This window comes from Trichomonas vaginalis, chromosome II, assembly GCF_026262505.1.
Source record: "Trichomonas vaginalis G3 chromosome II, whole genome shotgun sequence".
Classification (NCBI taxonomy): domain Eukaryota; phylum Parabasalia; order Trichomonadida; family Trichomonadidae; genus Trichomonas; species Trichomonas vaginalis.
The window spans coordinates 14,362,025-14,388,421 of NC_067204.1; the positions used below are offsets into that span (position 1 = coordinate 14,362,025).

Consider the following 26,397-nt stretch of genomic DNA (forward strand, 5'->3'; position numbering starts at 1 on the left):
ACTTTCAATATCATTCGCATCAAATTCTATTTTTTCATAATTATCAACTACATGTTATTATATAATATATGTCGGCGCATATTCCACTCTATACAAGTGTCAGACACACTCACACAAAGCTGTGAGATTCATACCTCTATCAGTAGGACTTTTTGAAATCTAATTGTAAATATATATTTTACTATTTTAATGATGCCACCATATGCTATACAGTATAAAGATCTTATAGCACAATGTCTTGAACAAAATGTCATGAATATTAATTTGATTTTGAATATCTCAGCTAATAGTATTCTCCATGTATGAGCAAAGATTATCTAGTTCAGCCTTGTTTAGGTTCATTTAATATATATAATTCATAAAGTTGATGTTTTTTGATATCACTAATATTATTAATAAATAAGCTAAGATCGTTCTAGTTATTATTGACACTTGATGTTTATATAAATATTTCAGGAATTCATTCAATCTATGATATTTTTTTCTTGCCAATAATCCCAGAACTAAGCAGATCAATATTAAGTTGAAATATGAGTTTAGGATTCTTCGGGGTATGCTAAATGTTTTCTACGATGCTGAATAACTAAAATGATTCTCCTGACAAATTCAATTTTGCTATTTGCATGTTTATTTTGAATCACCAATAAAGACATATCAAATATATTCATATGACTCCTTCAAACACAGCTATTTTAATAACAATTAGATTTCAAACAACGAATAATTATATAATAATGTGTTGGGCTTAAATTTTAGTGAAGCTTTATAATTTTAAAAGATAGTTGTCTTGTTAAATACAGTTAGACAGCTTTCAAAAAATCTCAAATAATAGTAGTAGGATATGATGGGTTTAGTGACTTTTTTTGTAAACGTAAGAATTCATACAATATCGAGCGATTTTGTATCATTTTTTTTAACATATGAAGTAAAAAATGTATGATTCTTACGGTTTTTATTCTTACGTTTTTGAATAAATCAAGATTTAAAAAATTTTCAAAATTGTAAGACATTTACACTCAGCCCAAACATAATGAAATAAATCATTAAAAAATTAACATTAATTTTAAAATAATTTTTTTTATCTTTTATAAAAGAAGCTATATATAGATGATGTCAGATATTCGGCGATTAATTAAACATTGTTTAAATCCTGAATGGAATCAATGGAGTCATAATCAAAGACCTCATAAACGAGTAAAAGAAATTAGAAATAAACTTCTTACGAAAAATTAAAACTTAGTTATGTTTATTATTTTATTTTTTTATTTTGTATGAAATGACCGTCAAAACTAACAACGTTAAAAAATTAGGATTCACAAACGAGGAAATAAAGGATATATTAGAGGAGGTGGGTTATGAAGTTGATAAATATTATTTAAGAAATTGTAAAAAATTCGCGGAGTTATTAAATGATTTAGATTATGATGGAAAAATGAATAAAGATGATGTTATAAATTTCTTATATCCCACATCTGAAGAAGAAAAACCTAAAGAACCTGATGTTTTCCCTGAATATTATGAAGAACGGATTAAAGATGATGAATACAATGAAATTGAAAGACTGAAAAAAATAAGAGATGAAATAGATGAAAAAATTAAGGAATTAAGAGAAGTTGAAAAATATAATGAAAATGAAGTAGAGGGTTTAATGAATATCCCAGCTTCAGAATCAGAAGGTCAGAAATCTCATGAAGAAAGATATAAAAATTATGTCTCAGAATCAACACAAAATTTATTAGATGGTGAAATAGACGAAACACTTTCAGAAGAAGGTACTAAATTTATTCGTAAACATAAGTTACAATTTATTGATAATGAAGAATACCCCTGTATCCTACTTTCACCACCTTTAGATTCCGAAAAATTCAAAAAAGCTCTTAAAAACGTGACATATGCAACTAATACGATTAAAAAGAAGATCATGATATTTACACAAATTATTATTTAAATAAATGCACAGGTGTTGATAAAGTTTTTGATTTATTAGATAAAATATCAAAAGAAACCATTGGAACATATAAAATTTTGTGTGATTGTGGTTTCATTGTTGAAGATACTAATAATGTTTCATATGAAAGAACAGCACCGAAGGAAGACGAAGTGGAAAGGTCTATACCATTCGTTATTAAGAATATAAAAGATATGAAAACGTATAAGCATTATATTTATTCATTTATTTCAAAAAAATGGAAGCAACCCATAAAACATCTTCTCATCATTTTATAGCTATTCATACATTCCTTTTCAAAGTTGTGAAATTAAATAAGACAGGAATTAGATTTAATGTATCAGGGTACGCATTCTTGAGTAAATTAAAATGTATTCGTCACGTCGCAGATGAAAAATTTATGTGTTCTTAATTCATTTTATGGGCTTTAAAAAATAAACTTTATTTTTATTTATTTTTTAATTTTTTATTCTTACATAAATGAACAAAAACGGAACAGCTAAAATGAATGATAATCAAATTAGAGCAGAAGGTAGAAGGTTATTTAAACGCTTCTATAACATTCCTGATGGTGCTAATCCTAAAACTCGTAGAAGCTATTTAAATGAAGCAATAGATGCATATGAAGGGTTTGACATTTCATCAGAAAGTGAGAGATTAGCGAGAATGTTAAATGTTAATATTGATTTCTATTATTGTGATCCTCAACCAGAAGACGTGGACATAAATAAGGTAGACTTTCCATTAGTGGAATCAATAATGATAGATCCAGAATTTGAAACAGTAAATATTTTATTAACACAGAGTCCATGTGGAAAACTTCACGCTGACAGAATAACAGACGTTGAAGCACTCACCGGCTATAAAGTTTGTCCATATTGTAAAGAAGAAGTTTATTCTATCCGTGATGATCCAGAAAGGAAAAACCAAAGAAGATTTTTAAAGCATTGTGAGAAATGTAAAGAAAATAATGGAAGATTAATTCAAGACGTTCAGTTGCAAAAGACACAGCAACCATATGCGCCACATATTACGAAACAAATATATCAGTGGTTATTAGCTCACAATTTGCAGAAATATTATAAACTGACAAGATATTATATTACTTTTGACTTTGAAACATTAGAGACTAAAGAAGAATTACAACTTTCTGAGTGTGCAACTTTGAACGCTTACTTAAAACCATTCATGGTATCATCAACGGTTAAATTAAACGATAAAACATATACGAGGAATTTTTGCTTAACTTCGAGTGATTCTTTTATTTCTGATTGGATTGAGTTTTTATTTTCAACCTGTTCATTAGTTTTTGAATCAAATATGAGTCAATACAATGAATTTTGAAGTCGCAAACGGCTGGGACTTTGTCCCATACATTAAATGAAAACAGAAGGAAGCATTTAAAGAACTTCTAGATGAGGAATTCAATAAAGTGAATATCATAGGTTTTAATTCGGGAAAGTTTGATTTAAATTTAATTCTTCGTGATTTAAACACTGCAAAATGGAAAATAAAATCAATGCTGGGTTCATCTTCACAATTTAAGCAAATCATTGTAAAGAAAACAAACGTTCCATATGAATTGAGATTTATTGACATCAGAAATTATATAGCGGGTGGGACATTAGACCAATTCACTCAAGATTTCGGAAACAATAAATCACGTGTTAAATCCTTTTTCCCTTATCAATTCATCACATGGAGAATTACGAAGAAGAATTATATAAAGAGGAACCATTCACGAAAGATTCATTTTATTCAGCATTAACCCAAGAAACTATATCAGATAGTGATTATCAAATATATCTCAATGATGCTAAAAATTTTAAGAATAGATTAGAATATTTTATTCATTATTGCAATAAAGATGTTGAAATTATGATTGACCCAATCGATAAAATTATTGAAGAAACATTTGTTTATAAAATTGACACGCTTCATAATCTTTCTTTATCATCGAATGCTTCAATGATTCGTTACGCTTTAGCATATAAAGACTTTAATCATAATGAAAAATATCCTGAGGAAGAGATAGAATCAAGTTTGAATTAACGAAAAAGTATTGGAAATATAAATTGAATCATATAAGAAACAAGATGAAAAAGCAGAAAGGATACTAAAAATAATGTTTCAATGGATGATTTTCAATACTATCACGATTTAATCCTTTCATCTAAATGCAAAATGTGTGGTAAAGCGTTTACATATGCAAATAAACCAACATTGGATAGAATCGATAATGAAAAACCACATACCAAAGAAAATTGTCAGTTAATGTGTTGTTATTGCAATGTCGTAAAATCAAATAAAGATGAAGATGTTCAACGTTTAAGAATCAATTTAAGAAATTATGCATTAAAAAATAATTTACCAATGACTTTAGATTCAGTTGAAGCTTATCACATTCTCCGTAATGGAATTACTGGTGGTTTATCAAATGTTCAACATAGAGTAAATCTTAAAGGAATCACGCACATTAATAAACTTGCATATAATCCAGAAACTAAAACTGTATCAAATGAGGACACCACCAACATTATGACTCATTTCGTTGGTGTTGATTTTAATTCATTATATCCTTCATCATTTTCATCTAATCCTCATGATTTCATTCAATATACCGACCATAAAATGTATATGCCGGGAAGATTGAATGGTGTTATCATTTGTGATACAGCAACAAAGAAAGCAAAAGCACTGGGAATAATTAAGAAGAAAAATACTTTATTCGTGGCTGAAGTAAAGGGTCACATTGATGAAAAATACATTAATGATTACATAAACTTTTTACCGATAATAAGAAACTTAGATATTATCACAGATGAAAAAACAATTGGCAGTTTTATGTATAATTACATGAAATCAAACAATCTACCGGTTGACCCGAAACAGAGGAAATTAACTCAGTTAGCATCAACACACAACCAATATCAACCATTTTCTTCTTATTATCTTTGGTATCTAATAGACAGATTTCATTTTATCATTGATGACATTCAATCAATTTTAACATTTACTAAAAACACTTGTTTTAATGAATTTGCGAACAATTTATGAACGAAAGACAAAAGGCTGAATTAGAAGGAAATAAAGGAAAAAGTTTATTTTGCAAGATTTCACTTAATGGATCATATGGTTACGATGCAATGAATACACAAAATTACGCAAAGACTAAAATAATGAATGCACAGAAGGCACGCGTTGCATGTATGTCAAATAAGTTTAAAAACATAAGAGAAATAGGTGAAGATACATATCAAGTGATGCTTAAAGATAGATTTTATAGATGTGATACATGTTTACAAGAGGCATTCTTCACTTTAGATAATGCTAAATACTGGTATTTGGTTTTCATTTATGATTTTATGTATAAATGCATGAATGTTAATCGTTTTCATTTCATTGAAGGTGATACTGATTCATCTTATTGGGCAATCGCTGGCGACCCAAATCTTCCTAACACTCAAGCATTTCAAGCAATTGTTACCGATAAACAATTTTTATGATAAAAACATTTTCAAATTCGCCATTTGATTTCTTCTGTTTTGATGAGAAATTTAAACCTAAATTAAAGAATAAAGCTGAAGAAAAAGCACATGAGAAGAATTATTGGTTTAGCAATTGAGAAACAAGGTGATAACATGGTTGCTTTATGCCCTAAGTGTTATACATCATTCAACGGTTCAATTGATGGAAGTGATTTTAAAAAGATTGCACAAAAAATGAAAGGTGTTAGTTTACGACAAAATAAACAATTAACACCTAAAAATTATTTGGATATAATAAATGATAAAGTGATATTTGATGGTCAGAATATTAATTTACAACTTAAAAACGGGTCAATGACTCGCTTAACAATCGGTAAGACTGCATTAACAGGAGCACACACTAAGGCTGTATGTTGTGAAAATGGATGTTGTATGCCATTTATTTAATACAATTTAAAATTTTATTTTTAATAAAATGCCACAGAAGAGACAAAAGGAACCGTTAATGATGGTTTTGATACTATGATTCAAAGAGGCGGGCACCCTTAAAACACTTATTTTATTTTTATATAAATGAATAGCGCAGATTTAAAAAATTTAATTTATGATTTAGTACTTAATCAAAATTTTCTTACTTATTATGAATTAAAATCATATCTCCAAAAATATAATAAAAATATAACGGGTGATGATGTGGATTATTATTATCCGTATTATAAAAATGAAATTTTGAAATATCATGATAAAATAATTTCTAAAATTAAAGACAAAATTAAAAATAATGAATATACAAAGGAAAAAACTAAATCACAACTTAAACAATTGAAAGATTTCAAAAATAAAGTATTAACAGAAGAAGATATTGATGAATTATATAAATTATATAATCATGAGCCGCAAAAAACAAAGGAACAAAAACAAAAGGTGCAAAACGCCCAGGTCCTTCAGACCATAAATGAAGCACAAGCTTTAATTTATGATTCATTAGTTAAACCATATTCAGCCCGACTTTTAAATGAAGATCAACTTTTGGAATTCATCCTTCAACATAAACTCGAAGCGGGAAAGTATATCAAACCTTTATATACAGCATATTTAAAACAAATGAATAGAATACATCCAGAATTAATGAAGGGGGGAATGAAATCCAAAATCAAAGCAGATAAAATTAAACCACTTGCAACACCAAAACCTCCAACGACAGTACCTCCTCCTCCTTCAGTTAATCCTTCATCATTCACTTTATTATATCCATTTCAAACATTAAAGAAGCAAAAAGATTTTAAAAAGGATTTCAAGATATTAAATAAACCAATTGACCCGAAAATTCAACCGTTAAAGGAAAAATTTAGTCGCCCTTCATTTGCTCCATATCCATATTCATACGAAATCGATCATCTGGAATATTCAAAAGGAAACGTTACTTATTTATTTGCCATTAACATTAACACTAGATATTTATATTGCATTCCAGTGAAAGGGAAAACAGAACAGGAAACAAGAAGAGCTATACAATACTTACTAGATCATGAAAGAGTAGATAATATCAGGGGTGATGGTGATAAAGGATTTCAGGCAGCTATGGCTCATTATTTCCCACAAATTAATTTTTTCTTTTCATCCTCTCCATATACGTTTCATAATAAAATAGTTGATGCGGTAATGAGAACTCTTAGAGATGCGTTAGGGGTTAACGGTCAGATATACTGGGATGGAAATCATGACTCCATCATACAACAGTTAGTATATTATTACAATAATACATGGCATAGAACTATAAACATGAAACCAGTGGAAATGAAAAATGATATTTCAAAAGAATGGGAATATATTAGAAAGCAAATGGAAAGGTTGAATGATGTTAAACGTGAACAAATTAATTCGGGGCTCATGAATTTTAAACAAGGGGATAAAGTTTTGATTCATCTCGATTATGGAAAAACTGATAAATCAATGACAAAAAGAAGACGAAGATTTGACACAATAGCTGAATTTGTTAGATATATTAACGGCAATGCATTAGTTGAAGTTGACAATAAATTAATAGAAATTCCGATTTATTTTATTACTCCATTATATTTAAATAATATTTAATTTTTTTATTTCGTAAGAAATGAGTGACAACAAAGCAGCCAAGAGTCCAGACAATGAATATAAAAAGAAACTAAACAGAATTAAATCAAAAATATGCTATTGCAAAAAGAAGCCGCAATGCGGTGGGGCTGAAAACGATGAAGAGAGGAAAGAAATAATCGAAAAATTAGAAACTTACCGTTCAATCCTTAAACTGAGTGAAGCAAAAATAAAAGAATTTAATAGAATAAATAAATTGATTGGAAGAGATGAATTTAATAAAGATGAATTTTTAAACTCAATCCAAATTTAATTTTTATTCCTCTTCGACAACGTCTCTTCGAGACGCCGAACCCTTCTGGGTTCTTCTCGGTTTTCGTGGTTTTTGTTTTTAATTCGTTCTTGCATCATTTTTATCATTTCCTCCCTTGTTATGATTCGTGGTAAATTTTGAGCTTGTGGGGTATCCATTTATATAAAAATAAAATTTTGTTATCAATTATTTCTGCAGTTCATCCATTACTTCATTACCTAATTAATTACAGACATAAAATATATTTAGTTCATTCGGTACCATGCGAATATAGTCACAAATGGTGGCATGTAATCTTTACCCAAGCCTGTTGGATTTGTTGTGAAAGTATGGACATGATTTCCTCCTGGTTCAGTTTGTCGAAAAGTCTTTTTTGCTGAATTGTTATAAGATGGAGATAAAACGTCATTGCCAGCTTTATAGTCTGAGTTGTATAATGGGTGGTCTCTTAATGAGTGGCTATGGTCGCCAGAAAAGTTTGTAGTTCCTGTATGAGTGTGCGGTGGAAGGTTTGCTTCTTTAATTTTCTTTGAACCACCGGCTTGCTTTGAATGGTTAGCACAGTATAAGAATTTGTCTACAATCTGCTTCCACGTACCAAAACCCAGAACTGTTGCGGGATTTGTTGAGTTCATTGACGTATAAATAGAACCAACAGGATATAATGTTTGAAGTATTTCATTTTTCATGCTTGTAATCACATCATTTACTTCCGACTTCTTTGCATAATTTTCATCAACATAAGTTTTATCTGCTTTAAGGTCTAAACATCCTGAAACCCATCCTGTATCAGCTTTAACTTTAAAAGTCTCCGATGTCCATTCATGATACCATTCAACCTTTTCTTTAATTTCATTATCTTTTTCATCAACATAAGTTTTATCTGCTTTAAGGTCTAAACATCCTGAAACCCATCCTGTATCAGCTTTAACTTTAAAAGTCTCCGATGTCCATTCATGATACCATTCAACCTTTTCTTTAATTTCATTATCTTTTTCATCAACATAAACCAAATTTGCCTTCTTATTTAATTCACTATCCACATATTCCTTATCCACCTTCTTCATTATGTCGTTTAGGAAACCTTCTATGAATTCCTCATTTAAATTAAATCTTCCAATCTTCAAAACTTTAGGAAATGCATTTAATGCGTAATATCTCTGTTCTTCTGGGAATTGATGTTATATCATCCGTTATTCCTTTAATTTTTGAATTCATAAATAAAATTTCTTTTATATTTGATATCACTGCACCACCTTTGCAAACGAATTCGAAATGGTCATTTTTCAATACTATCTCCAAATCTCCATATTTCAACCTTTGCGTTTGTTCTGCCGTCTTTGAATTATATGCATATATGGCGTATGTAATGGTCTGAAGGACCTGGGCGCTTTGCGCCTTAAGTTGCTGTTGTGTTTTTAATCATTTATTACGATTTAAAAATAAATATTTAATCCGTTATCTCATCAGCTATTTTCTCTATTTGAAATTGCCATAATATTTCATTCATAAATTCTAAATCACAATCAAATAGGTCAGTTATTCTAAATTTAATATTTGATAAATCTTTTGAATGAAGAATAAATGAATTCCCGGATAATTGAAACGGATATGATAAAGAAAATGTGTTTAAGTTGATGGATAAAATGTTTTGTATTGATGGGTAAGAGTTAGGGTCTAATGTTTGATGTGAAAATCTCATTGGGGTATTAACTTTATCACATTTGATTAAAATGAAATTGGAACCAGTGTCAGAATACAAAACATCCCCAACATCTTTTTCAAAATTTAATATCCCCAACAATGAACGAAGATGAGGAGTACAAAATTTAATTTTCAGCGGGAATTTAATAAGGTTATTTATTTCATCAAGTTCAAAAAGTTTATCGGGTTTTGATTTAAAATTTTCTTCATACCATACGATAAATGATTCATTTAAATAACTTAAAATCATGTTAATATCCCATTTCGCTATCACATTATTTATATACATATCATACGTTTTTTCAAGGTCATCTTTAATAAATGATATATAATCTGAAGGGTCTAAAAGAATGGGATTAAATTTACCACTCACAGAAACGAGAGTAACATTATAAATTCCGCTAACTGTTAAATTTAATTCACAGTATTATTCGAAATAATATTGATAATTGACATTTTTATTACGATTAAAAATATGGTAAAGCGTTATTTTCCAGTGATAAATAAAACTAGAATAAGATTACCTCAAGAATTCATAAATTCAACGAATAAGAAATTCATTCATGTTATAAATTTTAGTGTTTTCAGAAAATATGAGTCAGTGTCATATTCATCAACAGGTTATATTTCACTTCATTCAAATTTAGTTCAATCAAACCCATATAATGACCATTTCATAAGATTTTCAGATGGTATTAAAAATGTAATTGATAGATTAAAATATGAACAGATTGACAATATCGAATTTTTGGAATTTTGGTTTAATATCCCGATGGAAAAAAGATTGAAGTTAAAGATAAAGCTGATACTATAACAAAAACAATTACAATGACCGATCCGGATAGTGGGGAACAAAAAGAAATAAAACAAACGATAGAAACTGGTGAAAGGTCAATTATTATTGATTATGATTCAAAGGATTATTATTCGATAATGTTAATGCTTGAATATTAAATAGCCTTAACAAAGAATTTTTCAAGTGATATTTTATATTCATCAACTATTTTATTATAAATATCATTATATGTTAAATGAAGTTCAGTTGTTGTTCCGTTCTTTGATATCTTAATTGTGCTAATATCCTTTATAGGATTTATTTTTGCAACTGTTCCGCAGCATGAAACCTCATCATCTATGAAAAATTGAATCTTAACGTCTGAATCTTGAACATCACAAAGAATGGCGATAATGTGAATTAATGATTCATAAGGTAAAATAATTAAACCGGATTGGTCAATTAAATTTATTATTGAATCATAATTATTAATTATTATATCACGGTAAATTTTCATTAATTCAGAATTAATGTCTATTTTATATGGGTTCTCGATGTTTGATGAAAGAGGTGGGGGTATGTTGGATAAGTGGGAATTTCAACAGGTTCTTTACCGGGTTCAGATAAAATGATTGGGTCTCCATCTTCTTTATTTTGCTCCTCCTCCTTTTCGGTAAGTCACGAGTTAATAAATTTGGTTGAGTTGCTGACCTTGTTAATTCAGGGCTAACATTAACTTTAACATTTTGAATAATTCGTGATTTATCATCATTTACGTTATAACCAACCGTAATCTCTGCTTTTGCGTTAGTGTTCTTTTGACTAGTGAAACGTCTTCTCATTTATATTCGAATAAAAAAATATATTTAAACTTTTATTTTGCTGGAAGTTTTGAATCTATTATTCCCTGTATTTGTTCTTGAAGTTGATTTTTAGCTGGTTCATTGTAATTAATAGACCTAATATATTCATTAATTGCATTCTTATAATCATCTGATTTCTCAAATTTTCTTTTATCTAATTCCTTAACTAAATCATAAGTTAAACCTCGTTGCTGATATAATGGTTTCTTAATTAAATCTTTGAATGCTTGAGATAAAGCACCTGATGCAATTCTTGCTACTATAATTGGTTGGAATTGATGTTTAAGTTCATCTTTAACATTTGCGAAAACTGGATCGAATAAAGCAACTTTAAAGAATTTCTTAGCTGAAATTTCAGGTCTAATATTTGCATATTGACCATCAAACTGGTTATAATATTGTGGTAATCCATCCGGTCCCTCTTCAATAGCATTTAATTCTTCATTGAAATAAGAATATGGATTATAACGGTATGAATTAATTGGACCATTTTCACCTTCTCCAATGTATTGTTTAACAGCTTTTCCATTTTCATCAAATTGCATAGGATAACGTTCATTATATGCTTTACGTTTAGGATAATCAGTTATAGTTAATTTGTAACCATTTATGACTTTAATATTACCTTTGACATCAGTAACGAAAACTTCATTTATACCATCAGGTTTTCCATTTGGACCCGTAATGTCTGCTTCGTGTGCTTCCCAATTGGACCTTGACGTTTGGCATATGCTTGAGCTTCTGGTAATGTTAAAACGTTTCTCATTTGTTTAACATCTTTTTGAAGACCAGCAACAATATGAACTAATTCTTTCATTCCATCAGGAACTTTCATAGTTCTATTATATGCACCCTTTTTGTTTGTTCCTTGTTTTAATGGAACCTGTAGAAGATTTGCCATTTCTGTCATGTTTAATTATAAATAAAAAATAAAAATTAATTATAAAAAGTTAATCAAATTTAACACTTCCTTTATTTAAATCAACTATTATTTTTCCATGTTCACCTAATTGCTGATATTGTGTGTAAAGTTCATTAATGCTCATTGGTAAATTCACTTGATAAAGCATAACGTTCAACTGTTGACGACTAAACCCACTGAAAATGAAAAGTGTTGATAGATTTGATTTAATGTTTGTGCTTAATGCTTTGAAATATTGAACAGCCATAAAGAATGAACACTGAATGTGTCGACATTGAGTTAATAACTGATTAAAATATGATTTCTCATTTGTTATTAGTTTTGATTTCACTGCATCATCTAGAAAAATGAGTGAATGCAAAAATTCTCTATCAAAATTTGAAATAGAAAGTGTTTCAAAAATTCATCCCGTTGTTTATCAATAATTTTATCCTCTAATCCTTGCTTCTTGATTGTATTATATAATTCTTTATACATTAAAAGTTTTTTAAATAATCTTCTGCTTCTTCTTGTGATAAATAAATAATTGGAATTTTGATTAAATGCTTTAAAGATTCAAATGTATCATCTGAAGGTGAACCTGAACGGTTGATATAAATTAACACATGTGAATAGGGGGAAGTGTTAGCAATAATGATAATTTGTTTTAATATCGTTAATGTTTTACCTTTATTCTGTTTACCAATTGCTGCAGTGATTGAATTTAAGTAACATTCAGAATATGGAATTTTCATTAATTTTTCCTTAGATAGAGCATTTCTATTATCACTCAATGCTTCATTAATCATATCATCTACGTATGTATTATATACTCCCGCTAATTCTTCATAAGGGTGGATGAATTTAAATCCATTTAATCAAAAATAAATTTATAATTTTTAAACATTTCTATTCATCAATATTTCATCATATGAACTTCTATACTGTGGTGGTGTACCTGTTGGATGATATTTCAAACCTTCGTCCGGTGTCCATGTCCAATATGTAGTCCTAGTAAACCAAACCTGAGGAGGATTTGTCACCTTTGAACAGTAAGTGTCATTTTCACCCTGAATGATTGGATAAGCTTTCACTTGTACTGTAACTTGTGAGTTGAAAGTTTCTAATCCATCAAAGAATATACCCGCTCCATCACGTTGAACTGGAATAGTGCATAAGAATGAAGTTTGGTCTTTCCATGTTCTAGCTAATGGCGTGCCATCATCTGCATTCAGTGGTCTAGTTAATGAGTCCTCGTATTCTTCTGTGCATTCATTCACTCCATCTAAATCAGAAGCTTGAAGCATACGTGTAAAGAATATGTCGCCCACTGTGGTCATCGCTTGATCGGGGAAGTTTCTGGAATCTATAGTGACCTGAAGACCTCGAAGCATTGGATTTTCTAAAACCGTTCTTTGCATTGCATTCTTCGGAAATGTTAACACAACATCTGTAACATTATGAAGAGCGTATGAGAAATCTGAGCTAATACCTTCAGGAGTGATGCAACCTCCATTTAGTGAACGAACGTCAATATGTTGAGCTGGAATCATGAATGGATCTTCCTTACTAAATAAACGTGGTATTGCTTTAACTGATTCTTCAATTAAACCGTATCCTGGTGTAATGCATTTATCCTCTAAAACTTCCATCTTTGTGCATGAAATAATAACGTCATCAACTGTTGCCTCAGCAGATGTAGCGGCTAAGCTTGTAATTAATTTGGTAGGAAGTCCGATTTGTTGGAATTTGCGATCATATTTATAAACATGATTCATAATCTTTTCATAATTTTCATCAGTTATCTTTTCATAAACGTAATTTTGTAAATCAGCAACTCTTAACGGGTCAACCTGAAAAAATACTAAAGTATCCCTGAAAACATAATATTTAAGAATGATATCACCAAATGATTTAGGATAATCATCGAACGCCTGAAATGCTAACAAATCATTTACCGGAATAATCATATCAAAAGTGACATCAACTTCTTTGCTTTCTTGAAAACTTCTGAAGGGTCAATATATTTACCACATACTGAGTTATCATATTTTTGAACATTATTATATAACGAATGAACAAACTTTTTAACTTTCCTTTCTGATTTTGGTTTATATGTTGCAAATGCGAAAGATTCACGGGCGCAATCCATCTGAAGATAACCGGCATCACCTCTTTCGGTTTCTACTTCTAATTGTTTAAAGCTTTGATTTGATGATTTGTAACCAACGAATAAACGCATGCATTTAAAAGCGGCATCACATGTGAAAGCTTTATTTGAAACTAGAGTTGCTTTAACTTTGCGTTTAATATATGTGTCACCTAATTGATTCACATCATGAGCCGGATTTGTAATTCTTAAATGAGTTTGTTTATCATCAAAATATGGAGCATCAGAGTCATAGCATGAACTTTCAAGTTCTCTATAATATCTTCTACCGTCATTCTTTGCGAATATTTCATTTATCTTTTCGAATGAATGAAACACATTTCCATTAATCGGTTTAGTGTTTGGCACCAAATAGTTAGTCGTCATTTATTAATAAATAAAAAATCAAAATTAAAAGATGAAAATGAATTTTTAATTTTAATGAAATAATCAACTATGGCTGCAGGTATATTTAAGAAACTGTGGGATAAAGTAAAAAGAGGAGCGAGTAAAGTTTGGGAAACGTTGAAGAAGGGAGCAAATTGGATATTTAAGAATAAAGAAGCAATTAGTGACGTTGCTGAATCAATAACACCAAAAGCTGCCCCAATAAGAGAAGTTTTAAATAAAGGAGAAAAAGTTTATCAAAGACTACAACCGATACTAAGATAAAAATAATTTATTTTTCCACTATCTACCCCCTATTTTATTAAGTATTCCTTCAGCTATTCCACCAATTGCGTTACCTGCTTGTGCTCCCATCGCCGGATTACCTGCTTTAGTACCTAATACTCCACCTATGATAGTTCCTGCCGTTTTCGCTACTGGTGCCAAAAAGTTTGCAATGGGTTTAATAATCTTTTTATGAACCCAATCCGCAGCTTTCTTAATTCCATCCCATAATTTTTTAAAGAATCCTGCCGCCATTTCTGATTTAATATTAATTAAAAAAATATATTTCATCACTTATATTCTAATTTTTATTTAATGATAAATGAAACCGATTTTAAAAATAAATGAAACAGAGGAGGAAGAAATAAATGAAAGTGAAAATGTTCAACAAAAAATAAACGTTGTTAAACCAATTACTGAAATAAAAATTTTTTCATCTGTTGAAGAATTTAATGACTATTATGCTAATAATAAAAAATTATTTGAAGAATTGACAACATGTAAATTGAATAAAATGTTTAAAGTTGATGGATTCAAAATTTCAAAAATAAAGGGTGGTTAGTTTGAAATCTATTCCTCAATCAAGAATCACCTCATTAATGAAAATAGATGATTTAACAAAAAGAATAGAAGAGATTGAAGAAAGAATGAATCAAATAATTGATTTCATAAATTCAAATAATCATTAGTTTCTTAAAGTTCAATGTTGAACTCATCAAATTCTTCTTCATCATTACCATTACCTTTAGCGAGTTTATTTACTCTTTCAACTTTATCTTTTGATAGTCTATCGTTTAATTTTTTCTGAAGTTTTTCGTTACCAAGTTCTAAAATTTTACATGGATGATATTTAAACCCGTTAAATTCTTTTTCCTCAGTTTTAATCATTAATCTACAAAGAACTTTAGTGAGGTGGTTTTGTTGTTTAAACCATTTATCCTTAATATTTGTTATAAATTCAATATCCGGAATTAATTCCCAAATTTTTGAATTTTCGATTAATTTACCATCAAATGCAAAAGCAATAGGTTTAATATTAAACTTACCTTTATAAAATAAACTTTGTATGTAATCATCAAAATAAACGTCTACTTGTTTAACCTGGGTGAGAATTGGTGAAAGTTTATTCATTAATTGATTTACAGTCACGAATTTTGATTCACTCATTTCATACAAAATAAAAAAATAAATTATTCAAAAATGTAAGACATGAATTTTTAAAGTTTATTTTTTATTCATGAAAATAATTATTTCTAATTTCTTTTACTCGTTTATGACTCCATTGATTCCATTCAGGATTTAAACAATGTTTAATTAATCGCCGAATATCTGACATCATCTATATATAGCTTCTTTTATAAAAGATAAAAAAAATTATTTTAAAATTAATGTTAATTTTTTAATGATTTATTTCATTATGTTTGGGCTGAGTGTAAATGTCTTACAATTTTGAAAATTTTTTAAATCTTGATTTATTCAAAAACGTAAGAATAAAAACCGTAAGAATCATACATTTTTTACTTCATATGTTAAAAAAATGATACAAAATCGCTCGATATTGTATGAATTCTTACGTTTACAAAAAAAGTCACTAAACCCATCATATCCTACTACTAATAATCCAGCTAAAAAAATGCAAAAATATATGAAAAAGCAAAATATAATTACTATAATTTAATACTCGTAATAAGTCAAAGCTTATGTGTACTTGTCCATGAATTGATTCTGGAACTTGGTGAGGCGGTCAATGACAGCATCCATCTCTTCAGCTTCTGGAAGGAATGTAGTTCTAAAGTGGTGTGTTCCTGGAACTTGGCCGAAACCAGAACCTGGAACGACGACGATACCTGTCTCGTCCAAGAGCTGAAGACTCCAGAACATATCAGGAGCAATATGCTTGCCATTAATACGTACTGATTTAGCTGCTTCTAAGGCCTTGAGTGGTAAATGAATGGATGGGAAGAGATACATTGCACCATCTGCTGGCTGGCAGTTCAAACCTGGTAAGCTGTTGATGCATTTAAGTAATCTTTGGCTCTTAACCTTGAGATTGTTCAACTCTCCGTCTCTTTCTTCAATGTATTGCTTCTTGCACTCATCTGATTGTGGTGGTCTGCACATGATATCAAGGATGATCTGACCAACAGTGTTAGAGCAGAGTTGGACTGAAGCCATCTTATAGAATTGGGCTTGGACATCTTCTGGGATATGGAATAACTCCATGTAGCCGGCACGGTGACCGCACTCGCCCATGAATCCCTTGGAGATTGAGTTAAGAGAGATGAGCTGGACGCCAGACTTCATTTCGGTGACAATCTGCTTGAATGAGATGAAAGGTTTCTCCGGGTTGTATGTATTGAACTGGTAAACTTCATCTGCAATGATAAGGATGTTGTTTTGCTCGCAAAACTCAACAACACTGCGCATCTCTTGAGCGGTGAGGACAGAACCTGTTGGGTTACCTGGGTTGATAACGACAATAGCCTTCATGTTGACACCTGCCTTCTGTGCAATGGAATATGACTCATTAAGTTCGTTAATATCAAGAGACCAGTTAGCAGACTCCTTAAGATAGTATGGAACAACGCGGCCGTTCCTGAGGGCAATTTCTGCGGTGTAAAGTGGGTATTGTGGGAATGGGATCATGATACCGCAGTTAGGATTAGAAATAATCATTGTTAAGATGGCTGTGACGGCAGCAGATGCACCAGATGTGATGAAAATCTTATCTGGCATTGATGGGGCGCCGCCATCTCTCTGCTTAATGTACTCAGCAATAGAATTACGAACAAAATCGAAACCTTGAGAATGGGTGTAGGCTCCCATACCGGCTGGGAAGTGCTTAAGGACTTCAGCAGCACGTGCGCGTGCTTCTTCTGGAATATCCTTGCTCTGGAGGAGATCTGGGTTCTCAACACAAGAAAGGACTTGACGTGGGAATTTGATAGCCTTCTTTCCGACAGCAAATGGGTTACCAATATTGCAAGCAATAATGCTATTGAATGGAAGTCTTTCGCCAGCAGCAAGTTTCTTGGCATAATGATCTGCTCGGATAGCGATTTCACCGCGAACAGCATATTCTGCTTTAATAACCTGTGGGTTGATGTTAGTGTAATGAAGGCTTGGTGTAGCTCTATGGTAGTTCTGGTTCATGGACATGGAACAAAAGTGACCTGAATTATATTTTGTGAAGGCGAGGACGATAGGAACTATGAAAATTTTCAATGGCTCTCAATTTCTCAAGCATCTTCACAATATTTTATATAAGTCGCCTCAAATATATTGATAACAACCAATTGGATAACTCTATCGACACATCCATACGCAATCATCAACTATAGTATTTATTCAACCAAAATAAACGTCTAATATAAAATTCAATCATAATTGAGAGCAACTCAATTCGGAAAATAAAAACGATTAATTTAGCCAGATGATAAATTATAACATCATATGATACAGATTAGATAAAGAGTGATTTTTGCTATAACGGTTTTTCATTCGTAAACTGTCTTTATTTCATTTTATGCTTTTAGACAACCACAAACTCCAATCTTTTTCTAAATTCGACAGCTACTGAGATGGGGTATTCCATTTATCCTTGTGCAAAAAAGGAAATTCATACTTTCTCAAAACATATATCTCCAATTAAAATTAGAATACAACTATTAACTGTCATCTAATGGGGAGAAGCTTCCTAAACTTTTTAATCCCATAAATATGGTCATTATCTGGAATAAAGAGTTAAGCGTCATATGTCACTTTTTGTACTAAGGAAACATCGACTTTATGCGTTATGACTTTTCGATGAGGAAACAAGTGTTCACGTATTATAAACTTCCTTATCCCAATAAACCGGCCCTAAACATAATTAATTTTAAGCATTATAATGGTCTCTTTTCTATGATAACCAAATCAATTTGGTTATCATAGAAAAGCACCAAAAACTAGAATAGGAATCGGCAATATGGAATTATGAAACAACTAGGATAAAATGGATATGGGACATTCATGAATGCATTCACTTTTTTCAAGACTTTTTAATGAATTTCAAATTCCTCAGATTATTTTCAATAGATTTTCCGTACCATATCATTTTTATTAGACAAAGCTATCTTTTCGATGAAATTTTTGCAAAAATACTCTGTTTTGAAAAAGATTTATGTAAATTTTTTGATAAAAGTGTCTTGAATGATTATCATTGATAATACCATTCCAATTGAATGCTGTTTTCGGCTGCTTTTATAAAAATTTGATCATATTGTACTCATAATTTTTTTTGTATTTTGGTCAAAAACTAAGCTAACATCAGCTGTATATTTGCATAAGCCATTAATAAGCTTTGGTATAGGTTATACTGAGTTTAGACGATCATACAATTTAGACTTTTTTCATTTAATTTAGTCTAACAAAGAGTGATTATCTTACTATTTGATTCATAAATATATAGGAAATAATAGTTTTATACCTTAATATGATAAAATTTTATAAAATTTTCCCTTCTCCTTTGGCAATATTAGTCATTAATAGATATATTTAACATGATGGTTCTAAATATATGAATAGATAAAATTTTCCTTTCAATTTTACGAACCAAATTTATTACCATATCCTAAATTTTTTCTATGTTTATAGACCTTTGGAACTTTGTATGAAGTCTAAATATACATGTAGAGTATTCAAACAAAACAAATATCAAAATCTAAACCTTTGAATTACCTTCAATGCTTAACCGAATTACTAGATCTTATATATATGTGTGTACTAATACCTTTTGATGCATAAAAAACTCCAAAAGAGTTTCATTTTTAAAATAGTCGATATCAATTCAAAAAATTGAAACTATACCGTCAACTGTCAATTTTTCAATAGTTCGTTTTTTTAAATGTAATTGCTTTTTTTATATGCATTAATCATTTGATAGTAGTGGGATCAAATTACATATCTTAAAAATGTATTCCGAGTGGAAAAAAAATCAATAGAATTGACCACAGATATCTGTTTAATCCAAAAATATTATTAGAATCATATTTAATAAAAATGCTATGCTTTTAGAAATAAACGGAAGAATAAACGCACTGTTTCAAACCGTCAAAATTGAATTTGTGTCAAATATCTTGAATTTACAATTTTAGCTATTTAGATAATTAGAGAAGCATTTGATCAATTTTTGTGTTAAACAACTATTTTTCGAATTTCTGAGATATGAAAATTAATTCACTAACTTCTTAAAAACATGAATTGAATGAAAACTCTTAGAAGAAATGTTCATATCACTTTCATTAATGGAGTACAAGGATGATTCCGAGTTCTTGGATGATATCCAGAAGTCCAAAACCCGATCCAAGGAAATCGTGAGAATGCAAATGCACTTAGCTTATCTTGATGAATCAGAGCCCGCAAGTGAAGATGAAAATCAAGCACCAGCTAATGCCGAAGAATTTAAAGTTGTCAGAAAGTTTAGCTTACAAAAATTCCTTGAGGCACACCCAATCTTAAATGTCAAAGACCTTTGTAACTTTTCTTTGGATCAACTCTTGTATTTAGTTGATGTTGTTCGCGAGCATGAGTTTTCATCCAGACGCGGTCGGAAAAACGGTTGTGATCCATTAGATGCGTTATTCCTAACATTAACTTACTATTGCACTTATCTTCCATTGCAAAAAATGTCAGGAATTGTTAGTTTGAAACAGAGTTACCTCAGCAAAATCATTAACAAAACAACAAACAGGATGTTCCCAATTTTCATTGCTGAATTCATTCCAAAACAATATTCTCCCTGTGACAAGGAGTTCGATAACTTTCCAACATGTGTTGCTGCAGTTGATAGCTCTACTATTCCTTTTACCGTTCCTCTTGATCTTGCTGAGCGTAAAAGTTCATGGGATGCTAAAAACCATTGCAATGGTATGAAGGTTCAAGTTCTTGTTAATCCTTTAGGACAGGTAATTCACATGAATACAAGTTTTTTAGCTTCAGTTCACGATAAGAAAGTATTTGATTTATCAGGAGCTTCAGATTTTTTACATGTCCAACGTGGAGTTGAATCTGTTGCATTAGGACTTCTTGCAGATAGAGGTTACATCGGTATTCAGAAATACCATCCAACAGCCGTCATTATGCAAAGAGGTGATGACGAAGAAGTTACAAAACGCAATAATGCGATTGCACATGATCGCCAAATTGTCGAACGCCGCTTTGCACGCGATAAAAGTAATTGGAGTGTCTTGGCAATAGGATATCGTGGTGAAAAAGGCAATCTTCCACTTATTGTTCAAGGATTGTTTGCTTTAGATAACTATCACATCGATTCCACACCTCTCAGTGAGAAGGATAACTGCGATTTTCCTTGCACTCCAAAAGATGAAAAAGAAGCTGCAGCAACACCAGAACCAAATGGTTCAGGAAGCCCAATGCCAAAGCCAAGATGTGTTCCAAAAGATCTTTATCTCCAAACTCCAGAAACTCCAATGAAGATTCCATCTCCACTAGCTGGATATGAAAAGATTGATAAGATACTTGTTAAAAGAACACAAAATGCAATCTACAACATCGAAACAAAAATGTCAATTCCAGGATTACATAATGAGGGAGCTACCTGCCATGTCAATGCCGTTTTGCAAGTTTTGTTCTACGTAAATACTTTCAGAAAAGATGTAATGGAGCATTTGGGAGATGTCGAATATACGCCAGTGAAAGCACTTGCCGAAATTTATGATCAGATGTTGCACTACCGCCACAAGGAATACACAATTTCATGCTCACAATTCATCACAACACTCGGCAAGCAATACTTCCAGCAGCAAGATGCCGATGACACATTTCAAAAGATTGTACATGATGTTACGGAATCAGCAAACAAACCAGATATTGCCGTTACATTCCAATATCAAACTGAGACTCCTGATGAAAGCTTCTATTCGGTTTCGCTTCACATTCCTCTTGGTGCAGCAGGTATTGATCAAGGAATTAAACAAATGTGCACAGATGATTCTCATATCAATGAAATCTCAACATTCCTCTGGGTCGACGTTCAGAGGAATTGGTCTGATCCAAATGTCTTCTTTGACAAATTTGAGATCAAGAAGAACTACAAAACTCAACTCAGTGATGGAACGTATGTATTTAAGATACATTCCATTATTGCTTATCATCAAGGTCATTTCGTTGCCTTCGTCAACAAAGGAAGAGTTTGGTTCATGCTCGACGATGAAATTACTTACATTGTTCCTGATGGTTTGATCAAAGGTCTTCAAGGTGGAGATGTTGGCAGCGATTTGTGGTCATATCTTGGTGGTGTCAAATGGCTTGCAAAATGTGTCATCTATCGCAAACACAAGTTCTATGGAGTTGGTGATGATGATGATTGAAAACAGTTTAATTTTTTTTAATCTTATTATAAGGGATAATTTTCTAAATATATGATTTTTTCTTAAGTTAGTGAATATTTTTCTTGTGTGCTTTTACTTATTTAAGTATTTAGTATTATTACTTAAAAATTTTGAACATTTATTTTATAATATTGAGATTTAAAATAAACTATTGCTCGATCGTATCTTTATTTGCTCTTTTAATAAAAAATCTAACTTACTATTGATTAGATATTGATTTAAAAAAATAATATAATAGCATAATAAAATTTCTTTATTTCCCCGTACAAAGATATAGCCGTAACAAGACATTAACGTTTGGAAAGTAAATTTGAAAAAAAGTATTATATTATAAAAGAAGTTACAAATTTTTAGAATATTTTTGTAAAATAAGAGCAAAAAGTAGAATGCAAACTCTTCGGGTACTAAAACCTGCCATTAAATTGAGATAAATAATAGATTTTGTAAAATTTTGTTGTAATTCTTGTATCAGTCTTGCCTTGAGTATGAGTTTGAGTCTACCCTTGTTTCCATATTGCCTATTCCTGTTTTAACGCGGCTATTCCTATTCCAGTTTTTGGTGCTTTTCTATGATAACCAAATTGATTTGGTTATCATAGAAAAGAGACCATTATAATGCTTAAAATTAATTATGTTTAGGGCCGGTTTATTGGGATAAGGAAGTTTATAATACGTGAACACTTGTTTCCTCATCGAAAAGTCATAACGCATAAAGTCGATGTTTCCTTAGTACAAAAAGTGACATATGACGCTTAACTCTTTATTCCAGATAATGACCATATTTATGGGATTAAAAAGTTTAGGAAGCTTCTCCCCAATGATTATGATTTTATTTAGATATTTACTAATTTCAATATTTTCATTTCAAATCCTTCTGATCAAAGAGCGCGATCAAGTTATATTATTATACAATCAATATGGTGAATGTTTTTCAATGAATTGCAGATTTTAAACTAAAAATTTATCATCTTCGAAATTTAGCGGTGTATCTTTGCTTGCGTCATTGATTATTTCATACTACACACGATTGCAAAGATCTCTCTGATCTCAAAATATTCCTACTCTAATTGATATACTGACTTTTTACCAATAATGCTTTTTTAACGCGTTCACTGATATAAATTACTATCGCCTTGAAGAAATCTTTGAGCTGAACCAAGGAGTCATTCCTTTTGATTAAAACAAAAAGTGACAATTTTGCTCTTTATTCGAATAATTAGAATGAAACAAAGGTATGGAGTTGAGGCAACAAACAAAATATCACATATTTGTCAAATTTCTATCATTATGTCCATTTTTTTCGCTACACATTCCATAGATTTCCTTTATTCTTCCAAAATTTATTTATTTAATATCGGTATTATATTTCTGGACCTATTCGCTCTGGCTTCGTACATCATTATTTTAGTTATTCTACTTAATCCATCAATTATCAAAGATTTAAAATTACGTTTTATAATAGTAAGCATTATTTCGTTTATCTTCTTTATAGTAATAATGTACTATGGTGTTAATTATGCAATAGATCCAATGAACTACTTTGTAACTTTAGAAGATACATGGTATAAAAAACAAAACCTTGATCAAATTAAAGAATTTCAGCGTATATTTCAGTGTTGCAACTTCCAACCAACTATTATAGATTCTGCAAATGAATGCCATCATGGTTTTAAAACTCCTTGCATAAAATACCTATTAAAACACCAAAGTAATTCAATAATTATTACTGGAATGTGTAGGATACTACAAGCTATTGCACATGCACTTGTTTTTTCAACTAGTTTTGGTTTTGCTATATCAATCAAGGAATCTAATCCATTTAGCCAACCATTTAGCGTACCAATATGAAGGAATTATGACATATATTATTAATTTGTTTGTATATTTATATTAGTAAACATATTTTTGGATATGTATATTATTCACATTTAATTGACCTGAAACATAAAGTACATTGATTCTATGATCTAAGCAAATTAAATTCCGACCTCTAATAATCTAAATTTATCAATATTATTTATTAATTTTATGTATTAAATATGAAAAAATGAGATATCATTAATTTGGAAGTTCAAGACCAACGGATACCCATCCTTGGCGAAGGTTATGAGGACGAGCAAATATTTCACAATACATTGAATTTGGAAATACTCTTTCGATAAGCTCGTATATTTCAATTGGCTTATGGCTTTGACGAAGAGAACGTTGCTGGATAATAAGGTCGTTAAACTTATTAGGTCGCATGTTCTCTGGATCTTTTCCTTTATGGCCAATAAGCACCGTTTCTTTGTTATGCTGCAAATAGTAACCGTGTGATGGCATGTATCTTCCATACTTGGAGATTTTTACCCAATTCAGATAGGTCAGGAACTCGTATCCCCAGTTCTGAAGAAGCTGGATACCATTTTCCAATTGTGATGCAATAACCCAAACAAAAATGTAGCCATTCTTCTGAATCTTTTGCAATGGTATTTGGCCAATAATATCAGTTGAAAGCTGATCGTAGTTAATTGCGACACCACGCGTGATTCCAGCCTGAGCAATGAGCCACGGGGGATCCATTGTAATAACATCGAATTGGGTGATTTCACCAAGTTTATCAAACGGAAATGTACGAACATCGCAGTTAATTGAAGCGGAATGCTTGATAGTTTCATCAAATGCTGGTATTACAGTGCATGTGCAGTCGCCCTTAACTCCGTATTTCTTAATTTCCTTTTCAATTTTCTCGATTTCTTCATCAAGCTGCTCATCTGTAAGTGAACGAATTTCATTAAGATCTGTTTTAACTAGTTCTGCTTCGTATCCGAAATATTTAAGTTTGTCTGGGTCGTCAGGTTTGAAATCGGTAAGGAAGGTGTTTACACCTCTATGATTGCTTTTGATGTACTCCTCTGGTCTCAAAACAATATCTTTAAGCTTTTCAAATTCGATGAATTCGCATGGATCGCCTCCTGGGCAATGTGTTAAATCATCGGGTGAAAAGTCAGTAACAAATTTTGCTGGGGGATTATAGGCCATTAAACCAAGAGGGATGCCTTTGGATTTGTCTGTTCTAGTTTGCTTTGGCTTTTCACCCCATGTGAAATCGGAATTTTTCTTTCTACTTTTACGCTTCCATGTTTCGTCATCAGATGAAGAAGAAGATGAAGATTGCTTCTTCCATTCTCCTCCATCTTCATCATCCTCGTCACTCGAGTAGGAAAATCTATAGCTCGCAACGCGGCGATTTTTCATCGCGCGAGACGACATTTTTTTAGTATATACGTTTAGATTTTCCCGCTAAAATTTCTATACTTTACGCAACTTTTTTACAATTTTGGCGCTAACATAAAACATTGGAATTAAATGTCATTTTATAATATTAATTCAGATAAATAGTTATGATTTGACATTTCTATTTGAAGTAACTCATCCAATAACGCTTATCTCATTCCAGATATGAAATTATATTTTTGAAATTAGCATTTCTATGCAAATCTTTCTATTTGCACTAGTCATTCATTAAGTACCCGTGTAAAAGTATCATCTTGGCGTATTAAAAATACTATAACTCTATTAAACTTACTTGAATAACCTTCATTAGTGAATTTTTCTACCTCAATCTCATTTATTTTGTAGCAAATGATTATGTGTATCAACCAGTGTTATATGATAGCTCGATGTTGCCGTAAAGGTACATTCACTAGGCGATAACAGTAAAATGGGATGAAAATAGGATAAATAGCATCCCTATATAGTGCCTAACAATATTTATACGGGCCAAAAAAATTTGGCTAGAGATTTGGCGAGTTATAAAACTTAGAAAATTGAGAGGGATTTTTATTTTTTATTTTTTTTTTGGAAAGTTAAAATTGCGATTAAAAATCGATTTCCAGGAGAACTAAGCATCTCATCATATATTTAAATCGATAAAAATATTAAATAATAGTTGAATAGTATAACAACGTGAAATTATGGCTGAATCTACAGAAAAAATGAACATATTTGACATTTTTGAAAATTCATACGTTAGATGGTGACAGACTCATAAACTATACTTTAGCTAAGATTGATATATGGTTTCAACAACACATGGTTAAAATCGTAAAAATATTTTAGATTTCAAAAAGATATATAT

The 26,397-nt window shown here is 30.7% G+C and overlaps 7 protein-coding genes and 2 pseudogenes across 9 annotated transcripts, besides 4 other annotated features; 6 read left to right on the forward strand and 3 right to left on the reverse strand.

The window, feature by feature from the left end:
- Positions 1–1,197: 1,197 nt before the first annotated feature.
- Positions 1,198–1,703: a mobile genetic element.
- Positions 1,508–13,540: a mobile genetic element.
- Positions 2,429–2,946, forward strand: TVAGG3_0543730 (uncharacterized protein; the record flags this gene model as incomplete). The annotated part of the gene is made up of 1 exon (XM_051237962.1): positions 2,429–2,946. A coding segment is annotated over one exon (518 nt), but the record flags the coding sequence as incomplete, so codon positions are not given.
- Positions 3,269–5,883, forward strand: TVAGG3_0543740 (annotated as a pseudogene). The gene has a single exon. A coding segment is annotated over exon 1 (2,615 nt).
- On the forward strand, positions 6,565–7,523 carry TVAGG3_0543750 (integrase core domain containing protein family; the record flags this gene model as incomplete). The annotated part of the gene is made up of 1 exon (XM_051237963.1): positions 6,565–7,523. A coding segment is annotated over one exon (959 nt), but the record flags the coding sequence as incomplete, so codon positions are not given.
- On the forward strand, positions 7,550–7,822 carry TVAGG3_0543760 (uncharacterized protein; the record flags this gene model as incomplete). Its single annotated transcript, XM_051237964.1, has 1 exon — positions 7,550–7,822. One exon carries the CDS (start codon positions 7,550–7,552, stop codon positions 7,820–7,822), a length of 273 nt encoding a protein of 90 aa, XP_051095788.1.
- On the reverse strand, positions 8,068–9,248 carry TVAGG3_0543770 (annotated as a pseudogene). Its single transcript has one exon. A coding segment is annotated over exon 1 (1,181 nt).
- A 1,130-nt stretch (positions 13,541–14,670) lies between the features above and the next one.
- TVAGG3_0543780 (uncharacterized protein) lies at positions 14,671–14,886 on the forward strand (the record flags this gene model as incomplete). The annotated part of the gene is made up of 1 exon (XM_001580427.2): positions 14,671–14,886. One exon carries the CDS (start codon positions 14,671–14,673, stop codon positions 14,884–14,886), a length of 216 nt encoding a protein of 71 aa, XP_001580477.2.
- A 1,698-nt stretch (positions 14,887–16,584) lies between these two features.
- On the reverse strand, positions 16,585–18,045 carry TVAGG3_0543790 (alanine aminotransferase family; the record flags this gene model as incomplete). The annotated part of the gene is made up of 1 exon (XM_001580426.1): positions 16,585–18,045. The coding sequence occupies one exon, from the start codon at positions 18,043–18,045 to the stop codon at positions 16,585–16,587; it is 1,461 nt and encodes a 486-aa protein (XP_001580476.1).
- A 525-nt stretch (positions 18,046–18,570) lies between these two features.
- Positions 18,571–23,093: a mobile genetic element.
- Positions 20,172–22,256, forward strand: TVAGG3_0543810 (ZGC:162945 family; the record flags this gene model as incomplete). The annotated part of the gene is made up of 1 exon (XM_001580425.2): positions 20,172–22,256. The coding sequence occupies one exon, from the start codon at positions 20,172–20,174 to the stop codon at positions 22,254–22,256; it is 2,085 nt and encodes a 694-aa protein (XP_001580475.2).
- Positions 23,094–23,492: 399 nt separating the features above from the next.
- TVAGG3_0543820 (N6-adenosine-methyltransferase family) lies at positions 23,493–25,535 on the reverse strand (the record flags this gene model as incomplete). The annotated part of the gene is made up of 1 exon (XM_001580424.2): positions 24,336–25,529. The coding sequence occupies one exon, from the start codon at positions 25,527–25,529 to the stop codon at positions 24,336–24,338; it is 1,194 nt and encodes a 397-aa protein (XP_001580474.1).
- Positions 25,536–25,949: 414 nt separating this feature from the next.
- Positions 25,950–26,397: part of a mobile genetic element that runs on past the window's edge.